Source organism: Bombina bombina, chromosome 2 (assembly GCF_027579735.1).
Source record: "Bombina bombina isolate aBomBom1 chromosome 2, aBomBom1.pri, whole genome shotgun sequence".
NCBI classification, from domain to species: Eukaryota; Metazoa; Chordata; class Amphibia; order Anura; family Bombinatoridae; genus Bombina; species Bombina bombina.
This window is the reverse complement of record NC_069500.1, coordinates 620798439-620818330: the sequence shown is the minus strand read 5'-3', so window position 1 is coordinate 620818330 and position 19892 is coordinate 620798439. Positions and strand designations below refer to the sequence as shown.

Here is a 19892-nt window from a genome sequence, read left to right as displayed (position 1 = left end):
AAGAAAATGGCTTACCGGATCCCATAGGGAAAATGACAGCTTCCAGCATTATCAAGTCTTGTTAGAAATGTGTCATACCTCAAGCAGCAAAAGTCTGCTCACTGTTTCCCCCAACTGAAGTTAATTCCTCTCAACAGTCCTGTGTGGAAACAGCCATCGATTTTAGTAACGGTTGCTAAAATCATTTTCCTCTTACAAACAGAAATCTTCATCTCTTTTCTGTTTCAGAGTAAATAGTACATACCAGCACTATTTTAAAATAACAAACTCTTGATTGAAGAATAAAAACTACATTTAAACACCAAAAAACTCTGAGCCATCTCCGTGGAGATGTTGCCTGTGCAACGGCAAAGAGAATGACTGGGGAAGGCGGAGCCTAGGAGGGATCATGTGACCAGCTTTGCTGGGCTCTTTGCCATTTCCTGTTGGGGAAGAGAATATCCCACAAGTAAGGATGACGCCGTGGACCGGACACACCTATGTTGGAGAAATATAAATAATGGACTGCGTATGTTCTCACCCAAAGGATTTGGGCACTGCATTTACTGTATGTTTCAATACAGAATTAAAACAAATGTCATTGGGATTCTCTCCCTGGGTTTAAAAGCAGATACACAACACAAATTAGAAGATTGAAGGGGGCTCTATTTTGAGAGGGAGCCATCTGTCCACATCTTTAACATGATTACCTAATCAAGAGTAGAAATTTATTTGTTGTTTACCAATACATCAAACAATTAGAAGAATGGAGAAAAGGGTAAAAATCAAGAAAAGAAGAACCTCTGTTTGAATGAGAAAAACGTATCAGTGGCCATTTTTTTAAATTAAGGAATTAAGGGAAGAGTTAAGCTTTAAGAGGGGGTGAGGTGTTGGGGGAAGGGATTTTATAGTGGGGTTACCAATATTGGGAATACTTAGAGGATTGTGTTGGGTGTGTGTGAGAGGGAACACAGTATTAATAGGGGCATTGCTCTGGGACAGGGTTCAGCTTAGGTGGAAACATCAGTCAGTGTCAGTAAGAGTTTATTATTGATGGATAAGGATTAAATCAGTGGTATTAAGGGTTTTATTGGGGATGAGGGAAACCAGAAGGTTTTGAGTAGGACACTGGGGGTGGAGCAGGCTACACTTGGCAACACTAAAGTGTAAGTAATTCTATAGAATTTTGGAAATTTTATTAAAATGCTTATAAGCTTTTTTTCACACTTTTTTTTCTACATACTGTTTTACCACTGTTAACCCTTTCATAATATGCACATAACTCAAAATGTTTTGTGGCACTTTAAAATGGAGGCATTATGTGAAATTTACTGGCACTAAATTTTGTTTTTAATAATAGCCCATTAAAGTGGCTTGCATAGGATGTATCCATAGCGTTTTGCATTTAAAAAAAACTAAAACAAAGGGAAATATTAAACGATATTGATTTATATATTGTGCAATTTTAAACAAATTTTGCACATACTTCCATTATCAAATTTGCTTTGTCTTCTAGTTAATCCTTTGTTGAATAGTAAAGCTAGGTAGGCTAATAGGAGCTCAGGAGCGTGCACATGTCTTTAGAAGTATATGGCAACAGTGTTTGCAACTATGTATAACATTGCTATGAACATTTTTGCGAACACTGCTGCCAGATAGTGAAAGAAACATGAATGCCCCTGAGCTCACCTAGCAAAACTCTTTATCAATGAATACCAAGAGATCTAAGCAAAAATTATAATAGAAGTAACTTGGAAAGTTTTATGTTCAAATCAATATATTTAAGTTTAATTTTGACTATCAATTTAAACTGGGGTCTTATTTTTGTCAGAAGGATGAGTGCAGATGCTATTTGGCAAAACTCATATGTAGTTGTTGCTACAAACCTCCAGCAATGGCCACCAACACAACTCTCTCTTATATAATGCATCTTTCTGGAGCACCTGTGAAACACATACTGTAGATAATATAGTGGACATATTGGCCATTTCTCCTATCATGGTCTTCAGAGTTAGAACCGTATCCATCGCTCTGTAATGCAGCTTTCATGCAGTTGTTCCACATTCTCCTGCTTGTGCCATATTCATTCCCATTGCATCAGCTTATATCTGGATTTGTTTTCTTATAATCCAACCCTACGTGTTTCCCCAGAACTTCATTGCAGCTTTGTTTTGATAGCAACTCTGTATTGAGATCTGTTTTATGCTTTATATGCTATCTGACGTATTCTGGGGTCTCCCAGCAATAGGTGCCAAAACTGGGTGAACACTATTCAGCAGTTACGACTTGTAAATGTGACTGGCTGCACCAATGATTTTAAAAAGGGAAACTAAACACCTTGTAATTACAAGAAATTTCTGTGCTTAAGAATAACACATCAACCAAGTTTACACATTTTAAAACAAACATCTTATTTGCTGCAATTGTTATTCAACAGCCTAACTCCCCCCCACTATTTGCCTTATTTGAAGGAGCCAATCCAGGCTTGAATCTGCAGACATCAAGACTTCCCATGGTCATAACATTAGTATAAAGTACATTGTTTTGCAGCTGTTATCAGCTAAAGCTAATTAGGGAAAGATATATTACAGGGTACTGTGGTGTGCATTTCAAGTTCTGAGAATTAGAAAAGCTAGAATTTTCAGAGATAAAATAACAGAAAAGGGGCCAAAATAAAAAAGTAAATTACAAAGTTTTATTCATTATACATAACAATTTTTTATATTAAAATTGAAATAGAAATGGGGGTAGGATACTTACTAAGACTTTTCACATTTTTTATCTATAGTTATTAAAAAACCCACTAACATTATACACTACATTGTGAAGATTATCAACAGAAAATACCAAATGGAATCCACATGTAATCCTCCTTTTCTATACCAAATGTGATATGGGGAAGAAATTGTGTGGACACAACATTAGCTGTAATAGTATGGTGCAAATTACTAAGTACATCATTTTAAACAAAGCTATATGAAATTATCATCATTTTTTAACACCCCTAGAAGTACTTTGGAAGTATTTAGTATACTTTGCTTCCAAAGCTGTACATGACTATATGGAAACTCACAAGGCAAAGGGTAGGCAAAGCAAGATGGCAGAAACATTAGATGCCAAAAAGTCATCAAGGTATACCACAATGCACTTCAGTTAGCTCAATAATACATTTAATCCCATGGTAAAAGGACATATCCAAGTTTCTCTAAGGTAAGATTAGTAATGACACTCACCCTTCATTTCTCCTTTCAATACTATAGAGGCAGATTGAGCAGTCTGCACGAAACAGGATGACCATGTCTCTGAACACGCTGAGCAGCAGAGTCTCTAGATGGACTTTAGTTACGTTTGCAAATGCGTTGTCCAGATTGGCAGTTCGCAGATAGACTCGTAGCTTGGGACAAAATGTATGAAAAGGGACAAATTATTACACAGCTACTATTAATGTGACATATGCATGTGTGATGCATATGTAACCTGCACTTACCTCTTCTTGGTGGTCATGTATATTGTAGGAGGCCAACACAATGAAATCATTCCACCAGCCCAATCCCCCTGTGACCATCATGTTCTGCTCCTGAACACAAGGGAGAAAACACGTTAACAAGTATTTATTAACTTCATTATTGGTAAACAAATACTAATGCAACCGCAAAATAAGAGAAATATTTCATTTTTTATTTATTTTTGCATGAAAAAGTAAAACATCTTGGTCTATCCAATTAGTGACTTCTACACAATAATATTTAACAAACAATTAAAGCTTTTTCCTACCAGAGAGTGGATGAACAAAAACTCACTGCCCCACTTCACGTAGTATAAAAGGCACCTTGTTGTCTTGTACTTAGCCCTCAAATCTACAAATTGAGTCTGCTTTGGTAAATGCTTACATAAATAACCATATAATGCTCTTAAAAGACTTAAATTATGCTTACCTGATAATTTTCTTTTCTTCAGATGGAAAGAGTCCACAGCTGCATTCATTACTTTTGGGAAATAAGAACCTGGCCACCAGGAGGAGGCAAAGACACCCCAGCCAAAGGCTTAAATACTCCTCCCACTTCCCTCATCCCCCAGTCATTCTGCCGAGGAACAAGGAACAGTAGAATACATACCAGGGTGAAAAGGTGCTAGAAGAATAAAAAAATAAAGACGCCCCACAGGAAAAATACAGATGGGGAGCTGTGGACTCTTTCCATCTGAAGAAAAGAAAATTATCAGGTAAGCATAATTTAAGTTTTTCTTCATAAATGGAAAGAGTCCACAGCTGCATTCATTACTTTTGGGAAAACAATAGCCAAGCTATAGAGAGGACACAGAATGCAAAAACGGGAGGGTACAGTAGGCGGCCCATTCTGAGGGCACCAGGCCTGAAAAAAACCACAACCAAATCAGACCCCGCTTCGTCTGAGCCGGGCAAAAAAACTAGAAGGAAAAGGCCCCAAGGACACTGACCCGCAGATAGTCTGAAAGCCTAACTAGAGACCGCAAACAGACTCATTAAGCCAACACTCCTCCAGGAGAACCGTCGCCCAGCAGTCGGTCCCCACACAACCCTTCCTAATACGGTACCAAAATCCCCAAAAGGGAGAGGGCAAGGGTAAGCCAAAGGGATACCCAAAATGTACAGCAAAATCCATAAAGGAAAAAAAAAAAGCCCTTCAAAGGAAGGCCAAATCCACAGAGACCCGAATGGATCCTGAGAACAAGAGGAGACGATCCCCAACCCACAAGGAGCAACCGGGCATCACCAAGAAGAAGAAACATCTCCCAAACATCGTGCAACAGCACTGAAAAAGACGCTGAAGACAAAGTTCTCAAAACGTCGGAACTCAGAGACTGAGCAAAAAGAAAACTAGAAGTATCAAACTCAGAATAAACATCTGAGTCTAGTAACACGCCGCCATCCATAGGAAGACAGGGAGAAAACCTTATCCGTAAGGAAAAGGCTGCCGAAAGAAATAGCAGATTGCCCAACCTCCAAGACAGAGGACACTCTCCAGGCAATCCAGGCAGTCAAGCCTACTCACAGATCACAAGGGGGGAGAGGCACAGAACCTCTAAAAAAGGTCCACAGTCACCCTCAAGACCTGAGGATGAACAACAGATCTCAGATCCTACACCTAGCCGGACCAGCCCAAGCAGCAGCAGATCTGAAAGCAAGGGAACCAAAAGGAACCCCAAGACCGGCCCCCAAAAGGGCGGAAAAATGGACACAGCCACTTCAATCTAAAGACAATCGAGCAGGCGATAGACCCAAGGGATCTAGCAAAGCCACCCGACTAAGTCTCAATGTGGAGCCAGCAGCTCCCCAGATGGAAAGGAACAACTCAATGAGCAGACCAAATAAAACATCTGGTCCAACCTCCCGAACACAGGAGAGGCCCCCAAAAAAGGAACCACACTTCCGTAAGGACACCGAGCCCCCTGAAGAAAGCGTTGATAAACACCTGCCCATAAGACGGGAAGTCATAGGAAGAACCGAGAGGACACAAGGCCACGCTCCTTATGAACACGGAAGAACCCCTTAAAACACCATCAAGCTAGCACACATACCAGGAGCAAAAGAGACAGCTAAGCAACCGCAAATCTTCCGTTTGCTAGGCAGGAAAGCCCACCATCAGGTCATGTTAGCTGGCTGTCCCAAGGGAACCAAGACAAGCTAAGCCAAGTTGTAAAACAGAACAGGTCCGGTAACATCCCACAGAGGGATCCACAAAGAGAAAACTCTGAGTAAAACCCTCGACCACCGGAAGATCAGGACAAGAAGCCTGGGCCCAACAAATGTTTAGATTAAACAATCTTCCAGGAACATAATCCCTCATCTGATATAAAAAAAAACAGACCTGCCAGGGAAAATCCAGAATAACCCGGATAACAAGAGCAAGAAGCCCTTGTAAGAGACCACCCCTTGCAGGAGCCCAACACTCCAAAGAGCCAGGGTCATAAAAGGAGCTAACAGGCGTCCAAGCAACATTAACATGATTGCACTTTAGAAGTGCGGCTAATCCCCCTTAAGGGACACAAGACGCTGCTCACTTTATCAACCTCGGAAGGAGGAAAGGCTGAGTAGACCTCGCCAGGGATTGAACTAGCAACCCTCGATTGTCAACAGTACAGAGTAGTCCCAAAGCATTAGTATGCTGAGCTAGGTGTCCAGCTAGCCACAAGCTCCAGACACAAGGGGAACAGTGAGGACAAGTCACCCAAACAGAGCAACATCAAGCCTCCACATTACCTCATATTCGAAATCAGAGGACAGTAAAACATGGGTTTGGATGCCACCTGGATGACAATACCTGAACCATATGAGTGGAAAACCACTAGGACCTCTTCTATCCCAAGAAGGAGATGCAGAGCATTCCCAACACCGGCGAAAGGACCCCTAACCGGAGCCCAAAAAGACCCCACTGTCTAATGTCCCGAAAAAGAAACAACCAATTCCCCCGAAATCCAAGTCCCCCGAAGGAGACCCATCCACAAGGAGAAACGAACAACATCCACGAGGTCTCAATGAAGAAGAACCACTAAAGGAACAAGTCCAAAAAGGACAATTTCCTAAAGCAATACCGCCGCGACCGGCGGAAAAGAGGCGCTAAACCCTCTAATTTTCCCACCACGTGGGGAGGAATACCCTAGGTTCCGAGGATATCGGAAGCAACAGAGGGTGACGCAGCAAAATTTACTGACCAAGTCACCAGAGAGACGGCTATTTAGGACTGAAACAATCCCGAGAGCCACACGAACCCGCAAGTCCTCTTGAGAATGCTTAGCTGAAATTTGTAAAACAAAATAACAAGAAACAATGTTATGAGCACTCACACCCCAACCTGACCAGCAAGGTATAATAGGCGCCACGTGTCTGAATAAGCCGCCAGACAGAAGATCTGAACCCAAGCAGGACCAGCGGGCAACCTGGGTCAAACAGCGAGTATCAATCCCAGAGAAAGTTCCCGCAGGAAACCTAGTATGAAAAATAAAATTCATCCTAACCGGATAAAACAGGCAACCCGAGGGTTAACGCCCAAGAAGAACAGAAAGATCAGCAGGACCAGCCTAACGGAAACACTGTTCTTCCAACAAAACTGGGAAAGATCTCGATAACAAGACTTAAAGGAGATTACTTCATCCCCCATGTCTAACGAAGTGAGCCATTCGAAGCAGAAGACTGATGAGTCCCATAACCGAGAAGGATAGGGTCCCCAAACAGCTCAAAAACGTGTGAGTAGAACACGAATATGAGCCAGCCTATATAACGAAAGGCACAACACTCAGGAACAGTTACACCCGCAGGGAACTGCACATGTCCTCCTGTGGCCGAGAGACCTGGGGCAATCGGGCACGAACACAATCGCAAAGAAACATCTGGACTTTGAAGACGCGCAAGCGCCAAAAGCATGTAAAAGCGAAAACATGCCACAACCTCCGGAGGGAACAATCCACCCTCCGAGGAGGAAAAAAATAACCTGGGTTACCCGCATGTGTAGTAGTAGGGAGCGGTAGGGAACTCTCCTCCTGGAGGACAGGGCCCCCCCGAGGTGGAAGGCTCAGCAGTCCCTTGAATCCCCGAGCCCGAAAAACAAGGCGCTCTAGAACGGCCTAAAGAACATAACTGACTGACCTGAGTCAAAGGGGCCAATTTGCATTCGTCACAGGACGAAGAATCTGAATCATCCTCCATAACTGGATAAAGGATACCAAAAAATGGACTAAATATAATTTAAATGGCACCTGACACCCACAATTGCTTGGGGCACTCACCACCTCCTATGAACCAAACACCAGCAGACTAAAATTCTCTGTCGCCACACAGTTAGGAATGCGGAAATGGGAGACCAGAACGTAAACACACCCAGTCACAAGGTGAACCGTACAGTCCACAAAAAGCACGCCCGACCGTAAGGTTGCGTCACTTCAAAAGGCTGTTATGTTCCAAAAGCCACAAGCCCAGTTAACACTACACATAAGCAGATTGAATCACATAAAAAACATGATTAAAAACCCCTCTGTTCAATAATCCCTCTCAGGAGATATTAACCCTTCATTCCAAGATACTTAAGGAGTCCCACTGAGACCCTGTATTTTTCATGTGAGTTCGCAGGAACAAATTAATTACAGTACATTCATGAAGAAGTAAAATGAAATGATCTTACCGGAATCTACGCCGTGGAACAGGAACACAGCCCTTCAAGTGTGACGGATAGTAGCCTCGCCTCCGCCATAGACTTGAGAGAAGAAAGCAGGCAGCGAAGCAAAGTTCGACAACGCTGATTGCTTGTAGAGTTGTTAAAATGAGTCGGGATGGTTTTGCAGAAAGACTCTTCCTGCATCTCCGGACTCTAACTTTCATCCAAGCCCTCACTGAGAGACTGACAGGATTACTTAAAACTCCCGTCCCATGTCGAAGAGTACTACCCTCCATAAGAGACGAAAACAAACTTCTGACACTTCTCTGCCAACCTCCTGGGACAAAAGGCAAATAATAACTGGGGGATGAGGGAAGTGGGAGGAGTATTTATGCCTTTGGCTGGGGTGTCTTTGCCTCCTCCTGTAGCCAGGTTCTTATTTCCCAAAAGTAATGAATGCAGCTGTGGACTCTTTCCATTTATGAAGAAAATGTCTGGGTATTCTGGACTTTAAAGGGATATTAAACAGTAAATACATGCTAGACATAATGTATTCAAAGGAAAGATTATGCTTAGAATGATATGTAGATGTATTTTTACCATTATATTAGTTTTATTAAATAATGAAGATACAAGTGTAAAATTGTAGCTTTTATAAATTACTCTAGATTCTATAAACTAATGGATGCCGCCATGTTTGAACTAGTTTTTTATTTTATTTATCTCTACCTTTATATGAACCATACAATAAAATAGAGTCTGTGTAAACAAGGCCTTGTTTGTATAGTCTATTTTGTTGACTGTTTTATATCTGTTCCTAATTTTATTACAAGCACAGAGACAAATTTTGCTTTATCTTTCAATGTACTGCTCTGACAGCTTTTTACAGAATACATAACATCCCAGGATATTAAAAAGTACATAACAGTGAGATAAACAGGAAAAGTAAACAGGCCAATAAACAGAGGCACTGAAATAAATCAGCTTTGATCAGCCAACCGAATTGGTAATAGTGTCCATAAAAAGTCCAGAGAGCACCAATACCGCCTCTTTCTTTTTGCTGCTCTGCCTTAGTTCTCCTTGTACTTGCTAGTGTAAGTTTTCTCCTTTTCTCAAGCTTTACTTTATAACTTAATTTTAATATCGGCCACAGTGTGTCACTGTTTCCCTACTTTTATTTTGCAGGTTTTTCTCCAAGGTTCCACAGGCTTTCTAATTTCTAAAGCTTTTAACTACTGTTTTCAATTTTCTTTTATACTTCTTTATAAATTTGTTGCCACTACACAATTAATTTAATATATTTTAATACTATATTTTTTTTCCCTTCAATTTTTTTTTTCTTGTCAAGCTTTAATTTTTTGTGGGTTCTCTTTATGACTCAGACAAATTAGCCAGTCTTATACGGAAAATTCAGTATGAAATAGGATTCTAGCAATGCAAGCATTTATGACCAAGATGGACGATAAAATGAATAATTTTATTTCTAATTTCCAATCTGACCAACCACATATACCTAAAAAAATGCTTATCAAAAACTAAGCATCTTTCTTCCCCCACTTATGCACATAAAGATGCTCACAGTCTCCTTTCGTCTGACAATTCTCATAGCTTTCAATTGCTAAGCACCCATACAGTCATCCGGCCCCAGAACGTTTGACTGTGTAGAGAGCCGCATGTCAAAGGGTATCTTATCAGAAACAGATCAAGCTAGACCTCGTCTTAAAAGACCTGCTTCCGATTTTATTCAGGCTCTTCAATCTGAAATTAAAGATTCCTTTTCAGATGAAAAAACTTTGATAAATATAAACTTATGGTTTACTTCGTGGTCAGTTTACTTGGTTTTCAAAATCTAGTCAATTATTATCGGTTCCTTGTTCCAAGGAATGTTTCAGTTTGGACCAGGTTTAGTTGCAATTTTCTCTTCTTTGACTGGAGATAAAGGAACTTTCTCCCTCAGTACAAAAGGTCTAAGGGAAAGAACACATCAAATAGGCGCTTTCGTTCCTTCCAGCGATCAAGTAACCAAAGGTCTTTTTGCAAACATGGATCTATTGGCCATAGATTCCAAAATTACCTCTCTTATTTCAAAACAAGCTATGAAAATGGTTATATAAGCAACATCTTCCTTGTGAATCAGAAGCCTGCTATTCTCCTCTCCCATCGCAATACTAATATCTTTCTACTAGAGAATCTAGATTATTTTGTTATCAAAAATGTATACTTTCCGCAATCCAATCCTTAGTATTCTTTGGTTTCTAAATCAACACTATACAATTTCACCCTCAGTCTTCCTTTAGACATTAAAAAATATTAAGAAAGAAATCTCTCTCCTGAGAAAACCTTTTCTCCCCTCTTCATTACATAGCTTGAGTCATTGATCTCCTTTCATCCTCCATTCAGTCCATATTTCCAGCTCCCCTCCATTATCGGGCTCTTTAACGCCTAATAATTATTAAACCTTCACAAGGGCCTCTCTTATTCTCATCTGATTTCTCTTTCCCAAAAAGCCAAAGAAGAACTTTTTTGGTGGGTTTGCAATATGGAAGCCTAAAACGGCAGAGCTATTTTTGGCTCAGCTCCAGATTTCATCATGGAAGCAATAGCCAGCAACTCTGGTTGGGGAGCCCACTGCGGCTCCCATATTCCTGGTGGGAAATGGACTCTTCAGAACAGGCCTTGACATATTATACAAGGAACTGATTTATTGTTTAGTAAAAATCTTGCATTCTCTTAAATGTCTTGTGACATAATGAGTTTTAGGAATATTTCCTTAATCTTTAAAATCTGGTATTGAAGAAAATTCACCAAATTGCTGTTTACATACCAGCAGTAAACTGATTGTTAACATTTTGGGATGAGATTCTGTTCTAAGAAACCCAAGACTGCACATCTTAAGATTTACAGAGAGTTATCTTGTCTGAAAATTACATACACTAATTATTCCATAAAATATGAAAGATATCTTCTGGTACTACTAATTTAAGGGTTAATCACAATCTATTGTTTGATAATCATCTGCATGTTAATGGCTGCCGATGAGCCGCTTTCTTTGTTGGCACAATCAAAACAGCCTGTTTTCACTATTTATATGCACCACTTTTTTCATTGTCTTTTTATTATGCACTTGTTATTATACAATTGGACTGCATTTAGTGGTCCTTTAATCATGGGCATTTGTTTTTTGGATTGTTAAATTATGAGATTAAAAAGGCAATTCATAATTTTGTGGTGTTGGGAGGTAACAATTATGAGATATAAGGCCTGATCAAAAACTCGGCAACATGGAGAGAAATAATGCAAAATGTTTGAGGGCTTTTTTGAGCAATACATTGCAATGTATGCGTCTATCCTTCAAATTCAGTGCCCAACACAGGTTCTCTCAAGCAATTTGCCGTTTTAAAATTCTTTGAGGAACCTCGCAGTACTGATGAGACTTCTTAGATAATCTCACCAGAGCAGAGAGCTTTAGAAGTCCCAAAATCTACCAAAAACAAGGACGAGATTGTGATTAACCCCTTAGTATGTTACCCAGAAGTTGTTTTTCTTTCTCAGATAAAATATCCATCATGCACAATGCATTAAAGAACTCAAAATAAGAACATGAATTACCAGACAGTTGTATTTACTTGATAACATACTATGATGACCAGGAAAACAAATCTACAACTTATATAAATGTGTGCCCGCAAAATTATCCCTTCTTTAGCCCCGACTGATCTAATTAAACTTTACCTAAGATTAAAACAAAAAAAAAAAAAAAAAAAAAAAACGCTCTGGAGAGCAAGTAGCAAAAATGAGTCAAGCTGGGCCTTTCAGCCCTTTTTAAAGCAGGTTATGTTCCACTTCAATACCCTGTTGTGGAGAACTTATGTTATATTGTGTACATAACTGTACGGTCTCCACTTATTTCATATAAAAACATAATTTATGCTTACCTGATAAATTTATTTCTCTTGTAGTGTATCCAGTCCGCGGATCATCCATTACTTATGGGATACTAACTCCTCCCCAACAGGAAGTGCAAGAGGATTCACCCAGCAGAGCTGCTATATAGCTCCTCCCCTAACTGCCATTACCAGTCATTCGACCGAAAACATGCAGAGAAAGGAAAACCATAGGGTGCAGTGGTGACTGTAGTTTAATGGAAAAATTACCTGCCTTAAAGTGACAGGGCGGGCCGCGGACTGGATACACTACAAGAGAAATAAATTTATCAGGTAAGCATAAATTATGTTTTCTCTTGTTAAGTGTATCCAGTCCACGGATCATCCATTACTTATGGGATACCAATACCAAAGCTAAAGTACACGGATGACGGGAGGGACAGGCAGGCTCTTTATACGGAAGGAACCACTGCCTGAAGAACCTTTCTCCCAAAAACAGCCTCCGAAGAAGCAAAAGTGTCAAATTTGTAAAATTTGGAAAAAGTATGAAGAGAAGACCAAGTTGCAGTCTTGCAAATCTGTTCAACAGAAGCCTCATTCTTAAAGGCCCAAGTGGAAGCCACAGCTCTAGTAGAATGTGCTGTAATTCTTTCAGGAGGCTGATGTCCAGCAGTCTCATAGGCTAACCGTATTATGCTACGAAGCCAAAAGGAGAGAGAGGTAGCCGAAGCCTTTTGACCTCTCCTCTGACCAGAATAAACGACAAACAGGGAAGACGTTTGTCGAAAATCCTTAGTTGCCTGTAGATAAAATTTCAGGGCACGGACTACATCTAGATTGTGTAGCAGACGTTCCTTTTTCGAAGAAGGATTAGGACACAAAGATGGAACCACAATCTCTTGATTGATATTCCTGTTAGTGACCACCTTAGGTAGGAACCCAGGTTTAGTACGCAGAACTACCTTGTCTGAATGAAAAATCAGATAAGGAGAATCACAATGTAAGGCAGATAACTCAGAGACTCTTCGAGCCGAGGAAATCGCCATTAAAAACAGAACTTTCCAAGATAACAACTTGATATCAATGGAATGAAGGGGTACAAACGGAACCCCCTGTAAAACATTAAGAACTAAGTTCAAACTCCATGGTGGAGCAACAGTTTTAAACACAGGCTTGATCCTAGCTAAAGCCTGACAAAAAGCTTGAACGTCCGGAACTTCTGACAGACGTTTGTGTAACAGAATGGACAGAGCTGAAATCTGTCCCTTTAAGGAACTAGCGGATAAACCCTTTTCTAAACCTTCTTGTAGAAAAGACAATATCCTCGGAATCCTAACCTTACTCCATGAGTAACTCTTGGATTCGCACCAATATAAGTATTTGCGCCATATCTTATGGTAAATCTTTCTGGTAACAGGCTTCCTAGCCTGTATTAAGGTATCAATAACTGACTCAGAAAAACCACGTTTTGATAAAATCAAGCGTTCAATTTCCAAGCAGTCAGCTTCAGAGAAATTAGATTTTGATGTTTGAAGGGACCCTGGATCAGAAGGTCCTGTTTCAGAGGTAGCGACCAAGGTGGACAGGATGACATGTCCACTAGATCTGCATACCAAGTCCTGCGTGGCCATGCAGGCGCTATTAGAATCACTGATGCTCTCTCCTGTTTGATTCTGGCAATCAATCGAGGAAGCATCGGGAAGGGTGGAAACACATAAGCCATCCCGAAGGTCCAAGGTGCTGTCAAAGCATCTATCAGAACCGCTCCCGGATCCCTGGATCTGGACCCGTAACGAGGAAGCTTGGCGTTCTGTCGAGACGCCATGAGATCTATCTCTGGTTTGCCCCAACGTCGAAGTATTTGGGCAAAGACCTCCGGATGAAGTTCCCACTCCCCCGGATGAAAAGTCTGACGACTTAAGAAATCCGCCTCCCAGTTCTCCACTCCCGGGATGTGGATTGCTGACAGGTGGCAAGAGTGAGACTCTGCCCAGCGAATTATCTTTGATACTTCCATCATTGCTAGGGAGCTTCTTGTCCCTCCCTGATGGTTGATGTAAGCTACAGTCGTGATGTTGTCCGACTGAAACCTGATGAACCCCCGAGTTGTTAACTGGGGCCAAGCCAGAAGGGCATTGAGAACTGCTCTCAATTCCAGAATGTTTATTGGTAGGAGACTCTCCTCCTGATTCCATTGTCCCTGAGCCTTCAGAGAATTCCAGACAGCGCCCCAACCTAGTAGGCTGGCGTCTGTTGTTACAATTGTCCAGTCCGGCCTGCTGAATGGCATCCCCCTGGACAGATGTGGCCGAGAAAGCCACCATAGAAGAGAATTTCTGGTCTCTTGATCCAGATTCAGAGTAGGGGACAAGTCTGAGTAATCCCCATTCCACTGACTTAGCATGCACAATTGCAGCGGTCTGAGATGTAGGCGTGCAAAGGGTACTATGTCCATTGCTGCTACCATTAAGCCGATCACCTCCATGCATTGAGCTACTGACGGGTGTTGAATGGAATGAAGGACACGGCATGCATTTTGAAGCTTTGTTAACCTGTCTTCTGTCAGGTAAATCTTCATTTCTACAGAATCTATAAGAGTCCCCAAGAAGGGAACTCTTGTGAGTGGAAAGAGAGAACTCTTCTTTTCGTTCACCTTCCATCCATGCGACCTTAGAAATGCCAGTACTAACTCTGTATGAGACTTGGCAGTTTGAAAGCTTGAAGCTTGTATCAGAATGTCGTCTAGGTACGGAGCTACCGCAATTCCTTGCGGTCTTAGTACCGCCAGAAGAGCACCCAGAACCTTTGTGAAGATTCTCGGAGCCGTAGCCAATCCGAATGGAAGAGCTACAAACTGGTAATGCCTGTCTAGAAAGGCAAACCTTAGATACCGGTAATGATCTTTGAGAATCGGTATGTGAAGGTAAGCATCCTTTAAATCCACTGTGGTCATGTACTGACCCTTTTGGATCATGGGTAAAATTGTCCGAATAGTTTCCATTTTGAACGATGGAACTCTTAGGAATTTGTTTAGGATCTTTAAATCCAAGATTGGCCTGAAAGTTCCCTCTTTTTTGGGAACCACAAACAGATTTGAGTAAAACCCTTGTCCTTGTTCCGACCGCGGAACCGGATGGATCACTCCCATTAATAAAAGATCTTGTACGCAGCGTAGAAACGCCTCTTTCTTTATTTGGTTTGTTGACAACCTTGACAGATGAAATCTCCCTCTTGGGGGAGAGAATTTGAAGTCTAGAAGGTATCCCTGAGATATGATCTCTAACGCCCAGGGATCCTGGACATCTCTTGCCCAAGCCTGGGCGAAGAGAGAAAGTCTGCCCCCCACTAGATCCGTTCCCGGATCGGGGGCCCTCGATTCATGCTGTCTTAGGGGCAGCAGCAGGTTTCCTGGCCTGCTTGCCCTTGTTCCAGGACTGGTTAGGTCTCCAGCCTTGTCTGTAGCGAGCAACAGCTCCTTCCTGTTTTGGTGCAGAGGAAGTTGATGCTGCTCCTGCTTTGAAATTACGAAAGGAACGAAAATTAGACTGTCTAGCCTTAGGTTTGGCTCTGTCTTGAGGCAGGGCATGGCCTTTACCTCCTGTAATGTCAGCGATAATTTCTTTCAACCCGGGCCCGAATAAAGTCTGCCCTTTGAAAGGTATATTAAGCAATTTAGATTTAGAAGTAACGTCAGCTGACCAGGATTTTAGCCACAGTGCTCTGCGTGCCTGAATGGCGAATCCGGAATTCTTAGCCGTAAGTTTAGTTAAATGTACTACGGCATCTGAAATAAATGAGTTAGCTAACTTAAGGGCTTTAAGCTTGTGTGTAATCTCATCTAATGGAGCTGATTCAAGTGTCTCTTCCAGAGACTCAAACCAAAATGCTGCTGCAGCCGTGACAGGCGCAATGCATGCAAGAGGTTGCAATATAAAACCTTGTTGAACAAACATTTTCTTAAGGTAACCCTCTAACTTTTTATCCATTGGATCTGAAAAGGCACAGCTATCCTCCACCGGGATAGTGGTACGCTTAGCTAAAGTAGAAACTGCTCCCTCCACCTTAGGGACCGTTTGCCATAAGTCCCGTGTGGTGGCGTCTATTGGAAACATCTTTCTAAATATCGGAGGGGGTGAGAACGGCACACCGGGTCTATCCCACTCCTAAATAACAATTTCAGTAAGTCTCTTAGGTATAGGAAAAACGTCAGTACTCGCCGGTACCGCAAAATATTTATCCAACCTACACATTTTCTCTGGCATTGCAACTGTGTTACAATCATTCAGAGCCGCTAACACCTCCCCTAGTAATACACGGAGGTTTTCCAGCTTAAATTTAAAATTTGAAATATCTGAATCCAGTTTGTTTGGATCAGAACCGTCACCCGCAGAATGAAGCTCTCCGTCCTCATGTTCTGCAAATTGTGACGCAGTGTCTGACATGGCCCTAATATTATCAGCGCACTCTGTTCTCACCCCAGAGTGATCACGCTTACCTCTTAGTTCTGGTAATTTAGCCAAAACTTCAGTCATAACAGTAGCCATATCCTGTAATGTGATTTGTAATGGCCGCCCAGATGTACTCGGCGCTACAAAATCATGCACCTCCCGAGCGGGAGATGCAGGTACTGACACGTGAGGCGAGTTAGTCGGCATAACTCTCCCCTCGTTGTTTGGTGAAATATGTTCAATTTGTACAGATTGACTTTTATTTAAAGTAGCATCAATACAGTTAGTACATAAATTTCTATTGGGCTCCACTTTGGCTTTAGCACATATAGCACAGATATCTTCCTCTGAATCAGACATGTTTAACACACTAGCAAATAAACTAGCAACTTGGAAATACTTTTCAAGTAATTTACTATAATATGAAAACGTACTGTGCCTATAAGAAGCACAGAAAAAGTTATGACAGTTGAAAATTAATAAACTGAAAAGTTATAGCATCAAATCTTTGTAAAAAAAACACAATTTTAGCAAAGGATTGCTCCCATTAGCAAAGGATAACTAACCCTGATAGCAGAAAAAAAAAAAATACAGAAATAAACGTTTTTTTATCACAGTCAACTACAATCTCACAGCTCTGCTGTGAGTGAATAACAGTGAGAGAGATCAGTAAACTGTCATAAATTAAATAAAACGACTGCCAAGTGGAAAAAAATAGTGCCCAAAACATTTTTTCACCCAGTACCTCAGAAAATTAAACGATTTTACATGCCAGCAAAAAACGTTTAACATTAATAAATTGAGTGTTATTAAAAAGCCTGTTGCTAGTCCCTGCAAATTAGGCTAAAGTTTTATGCATACAGTATAATTCCAGTGAAGTGCCATTCCCCAGAATACTGAAGTGTAAAATATACATACATGACAGCCTGATACCAGTTGCTGCTACTGCATTTAAGGCTGAGTTTACATTATATCGGTATGGCAGAATTTTCTCATCAATTCCATTGTCAGAAAATAATAAGCTGCTACATACCTCTTTGCAGATTAATCTGCCCGCTGTCCCCTGATCTGAAGTTTACCTCTCCTCAGATGGCCGAGAAACAGCAATATGATCTTAACTACTCCGGCTAAAATCATAGAAAAACTCAGGTAGATTCTTCTTCAAATTCTACCAGAGAAGGAATAACACACTCCGGTGCTATTATAAAATAACAAACTTTTGATTGAAGGTATGAAACTAAGTATAATCACCACAGTCCTCTCACACATCCTATCTATTCGTTGGGTGCAAGAGAATGACTGGTAATGGCAGTTAGGGGAGGAGCTATATAGCAGCTCTGCTGGGTGAATCCTCTTGCACTTCCTGTTGGGGAGGAGTTAGTATCCCATAAGTAATGGATGATCCGTGGACTGGATACACTTAACAAGAGAAATATATGTATACCCAGAAAATGTTTGTTTAGACTGAAGGTTTAGAATTCAAGGGTACTATGTAAATCATTTCTGATCTTCAGTTACTTTTTTCCTACATAATCTTTCATACAGAGCACAGAGCATCAGTATGTTTGGTGTTGGACTTGAAAGTCTTTTTTCATGTGGGTATTTTGCCACAATATATATTGCATACAACTTATTTCCTGTAGATTTTTTTTTAAACTACACAGTTTTAAGCAGCTTTTAAGTCTAAAATGATGTGCCTTATACTTACTCCTGAGATGACCTGAGTTATAATGTAATACATATGCACTGTGAAACCGCTGGATTTCCCTGACAGCACGCTTAGGATGTGTGCAGCCTTATTAGTTTCTTGTTTCAGCTCAGATCAGGTTGTACAAGGTAAAGAACTTACTTAAAATTGATATCGTATTTTTATGTAAACTATCTTATTTAATTGTATAAACATATACCAGAAAATGATGATGATAATAATACCTGAGTTATGTTTCCAAACAGCTTCCATTTTTTGGTGAGCAGGGAATAATGTGCAAAACCAAACTTGCCAGCGACTGCAACATTTTGCCCAGTCTTGTCTATGGCCGAATACTAAAAAGGGAAGAAAAAAAAAAACTCTTACGGCCACATGGATCCTGGCACACTTGGCTGGTGCATCAAATGATTGTCAGCAGTGCGCAAAAATTTCATTTTAATTATTTTTTTCCCATACTTCAATTGGCTACTCAAACATAAAGCAAAAAAGAAGCAGCAGCTCATTCCCTTCTCTGCACATGTAGCATTAACACATAATTAATTTGCTGGCTGCAGTGAACTGTTTCTCTTATTTGCCTTTACTAGTAGGCAGCAGTGGGAACTAAGCTGCATTTGTACACCTGGTTTATTAACAATGAAGAGCACTCCTGCAGTGAGACATCTTTAGCTTACAAAAGAACCTTGGCTTTGATTTGAAGGCAAACTGTTCTTCTTACCAGCTTTTTATAAGTGAGGAAAAAAGAAAGAAAAACAAGCTACACAATATATTTTTTCAAAAAGACAAATTCTAATAATAACATAAATCCAATCTTTAAATTACTATAAAACAACTTTAGATATATTACAAAAAATCCAAAATAACTTTAAAAGGAAATTATACACTAAAAAAATGCAAGAAAGAATAATGCATTCAAAGAAAAGATTAGTCTGAGAATAACATGTAGATGTATTTTTTAAAGTTTCATTAGCTGTTTAAATATCGAGAGAATAAGTGTAAACTTTTAGGGCTCGATTTATCAAGCTGGGGCGGACAGGGGCGTACATATGTGCCCCTGTCCACCACAGCTTGCCTCTGGCAGGCAGCAATCCGCTGCCGGAATTTAAGATTTGCACAGAGCGCTATTTTGCGCTCGTGTGCAATCCCGCCCTCTACCCGTGCACAGTCAATCACGCGCAGGCAGGAGCTGTCGATCTCCCCGGTCAGACGCGACAAGGGAGATTGAAATTCTCCACCTAAGAGGTGGAGAAGAGTCTAGGAAGCAGCAGCCTAATGACCACTGCTTGATAAATACTGACTGCAAGTTCTCTTGTGAGAACTTGCAGTCATAGGCAGAAGTGCTTGATAAATTGAGCCCTTAGAGTCTATAAAGCAATGGGTGTTGATATATTGTAACTTAGGCATTTTTCTCTGCTGTGGCCAATTAGGGACAGTTATCTTTAAATTTTGCTAATTCATAAAAGTGGTACCCAAAAGGCAATATCTTCATTGCTTAAAATGGAAAATAGAAGTTCCTCACAAACAGATATGGAAAAACTCACCCTGATAGGCCAGTTACTCTCTAGATAAGTGCTGTGTATCTAAAGAAAGAAAATATGATTTAAGAATTAGTATATTCGGTATTAAAACTACATAATTTTAGTTATTTGTCTTGACCTTTTATATAAGGAATTCAAAATGTTGGTTACATACATTGTCAGTTCCCAATGGCTAAAAGAATCACTTATAGCAGAAAACAAATTGAGAGTGA

General features: G+C 40.6%; 1 protein-coding gene across 2 annotated transcripts in view; it reads right to left on the bottom strand.

Moving 5' to 3' along the window:
- The window catches only part of RIC1 (RIC1 homolog, RAB6A GEF complex partner 1), a 514431-nt gene that overhangs the window by 46199 nt on the left and 448340 nt on the right, over positions 1-19892 (bottom strand). For both annotated transcript variants that reach the window (XM_053702556.1, XM_053702557.1), the window contains exons 13-16: positions 19684-19722; positions 18370-18480; positions 3467-3556; positions 3213-3373 (exon numbers count right to left, since the gene is read on the bottom strand). In XM_053702556.1, coding sequence (XP_053558531.1) covers positions 3213-3373; positions 3467-3556; positions 18370-18480; positions 19684-19722 — 401 coding nt within the window. The remainder of the gene's footprint in view (positions 1-3212; positions 3374-3466; positions 3557-18369; positions 18481-19683; positions 19723-19892) is intronic.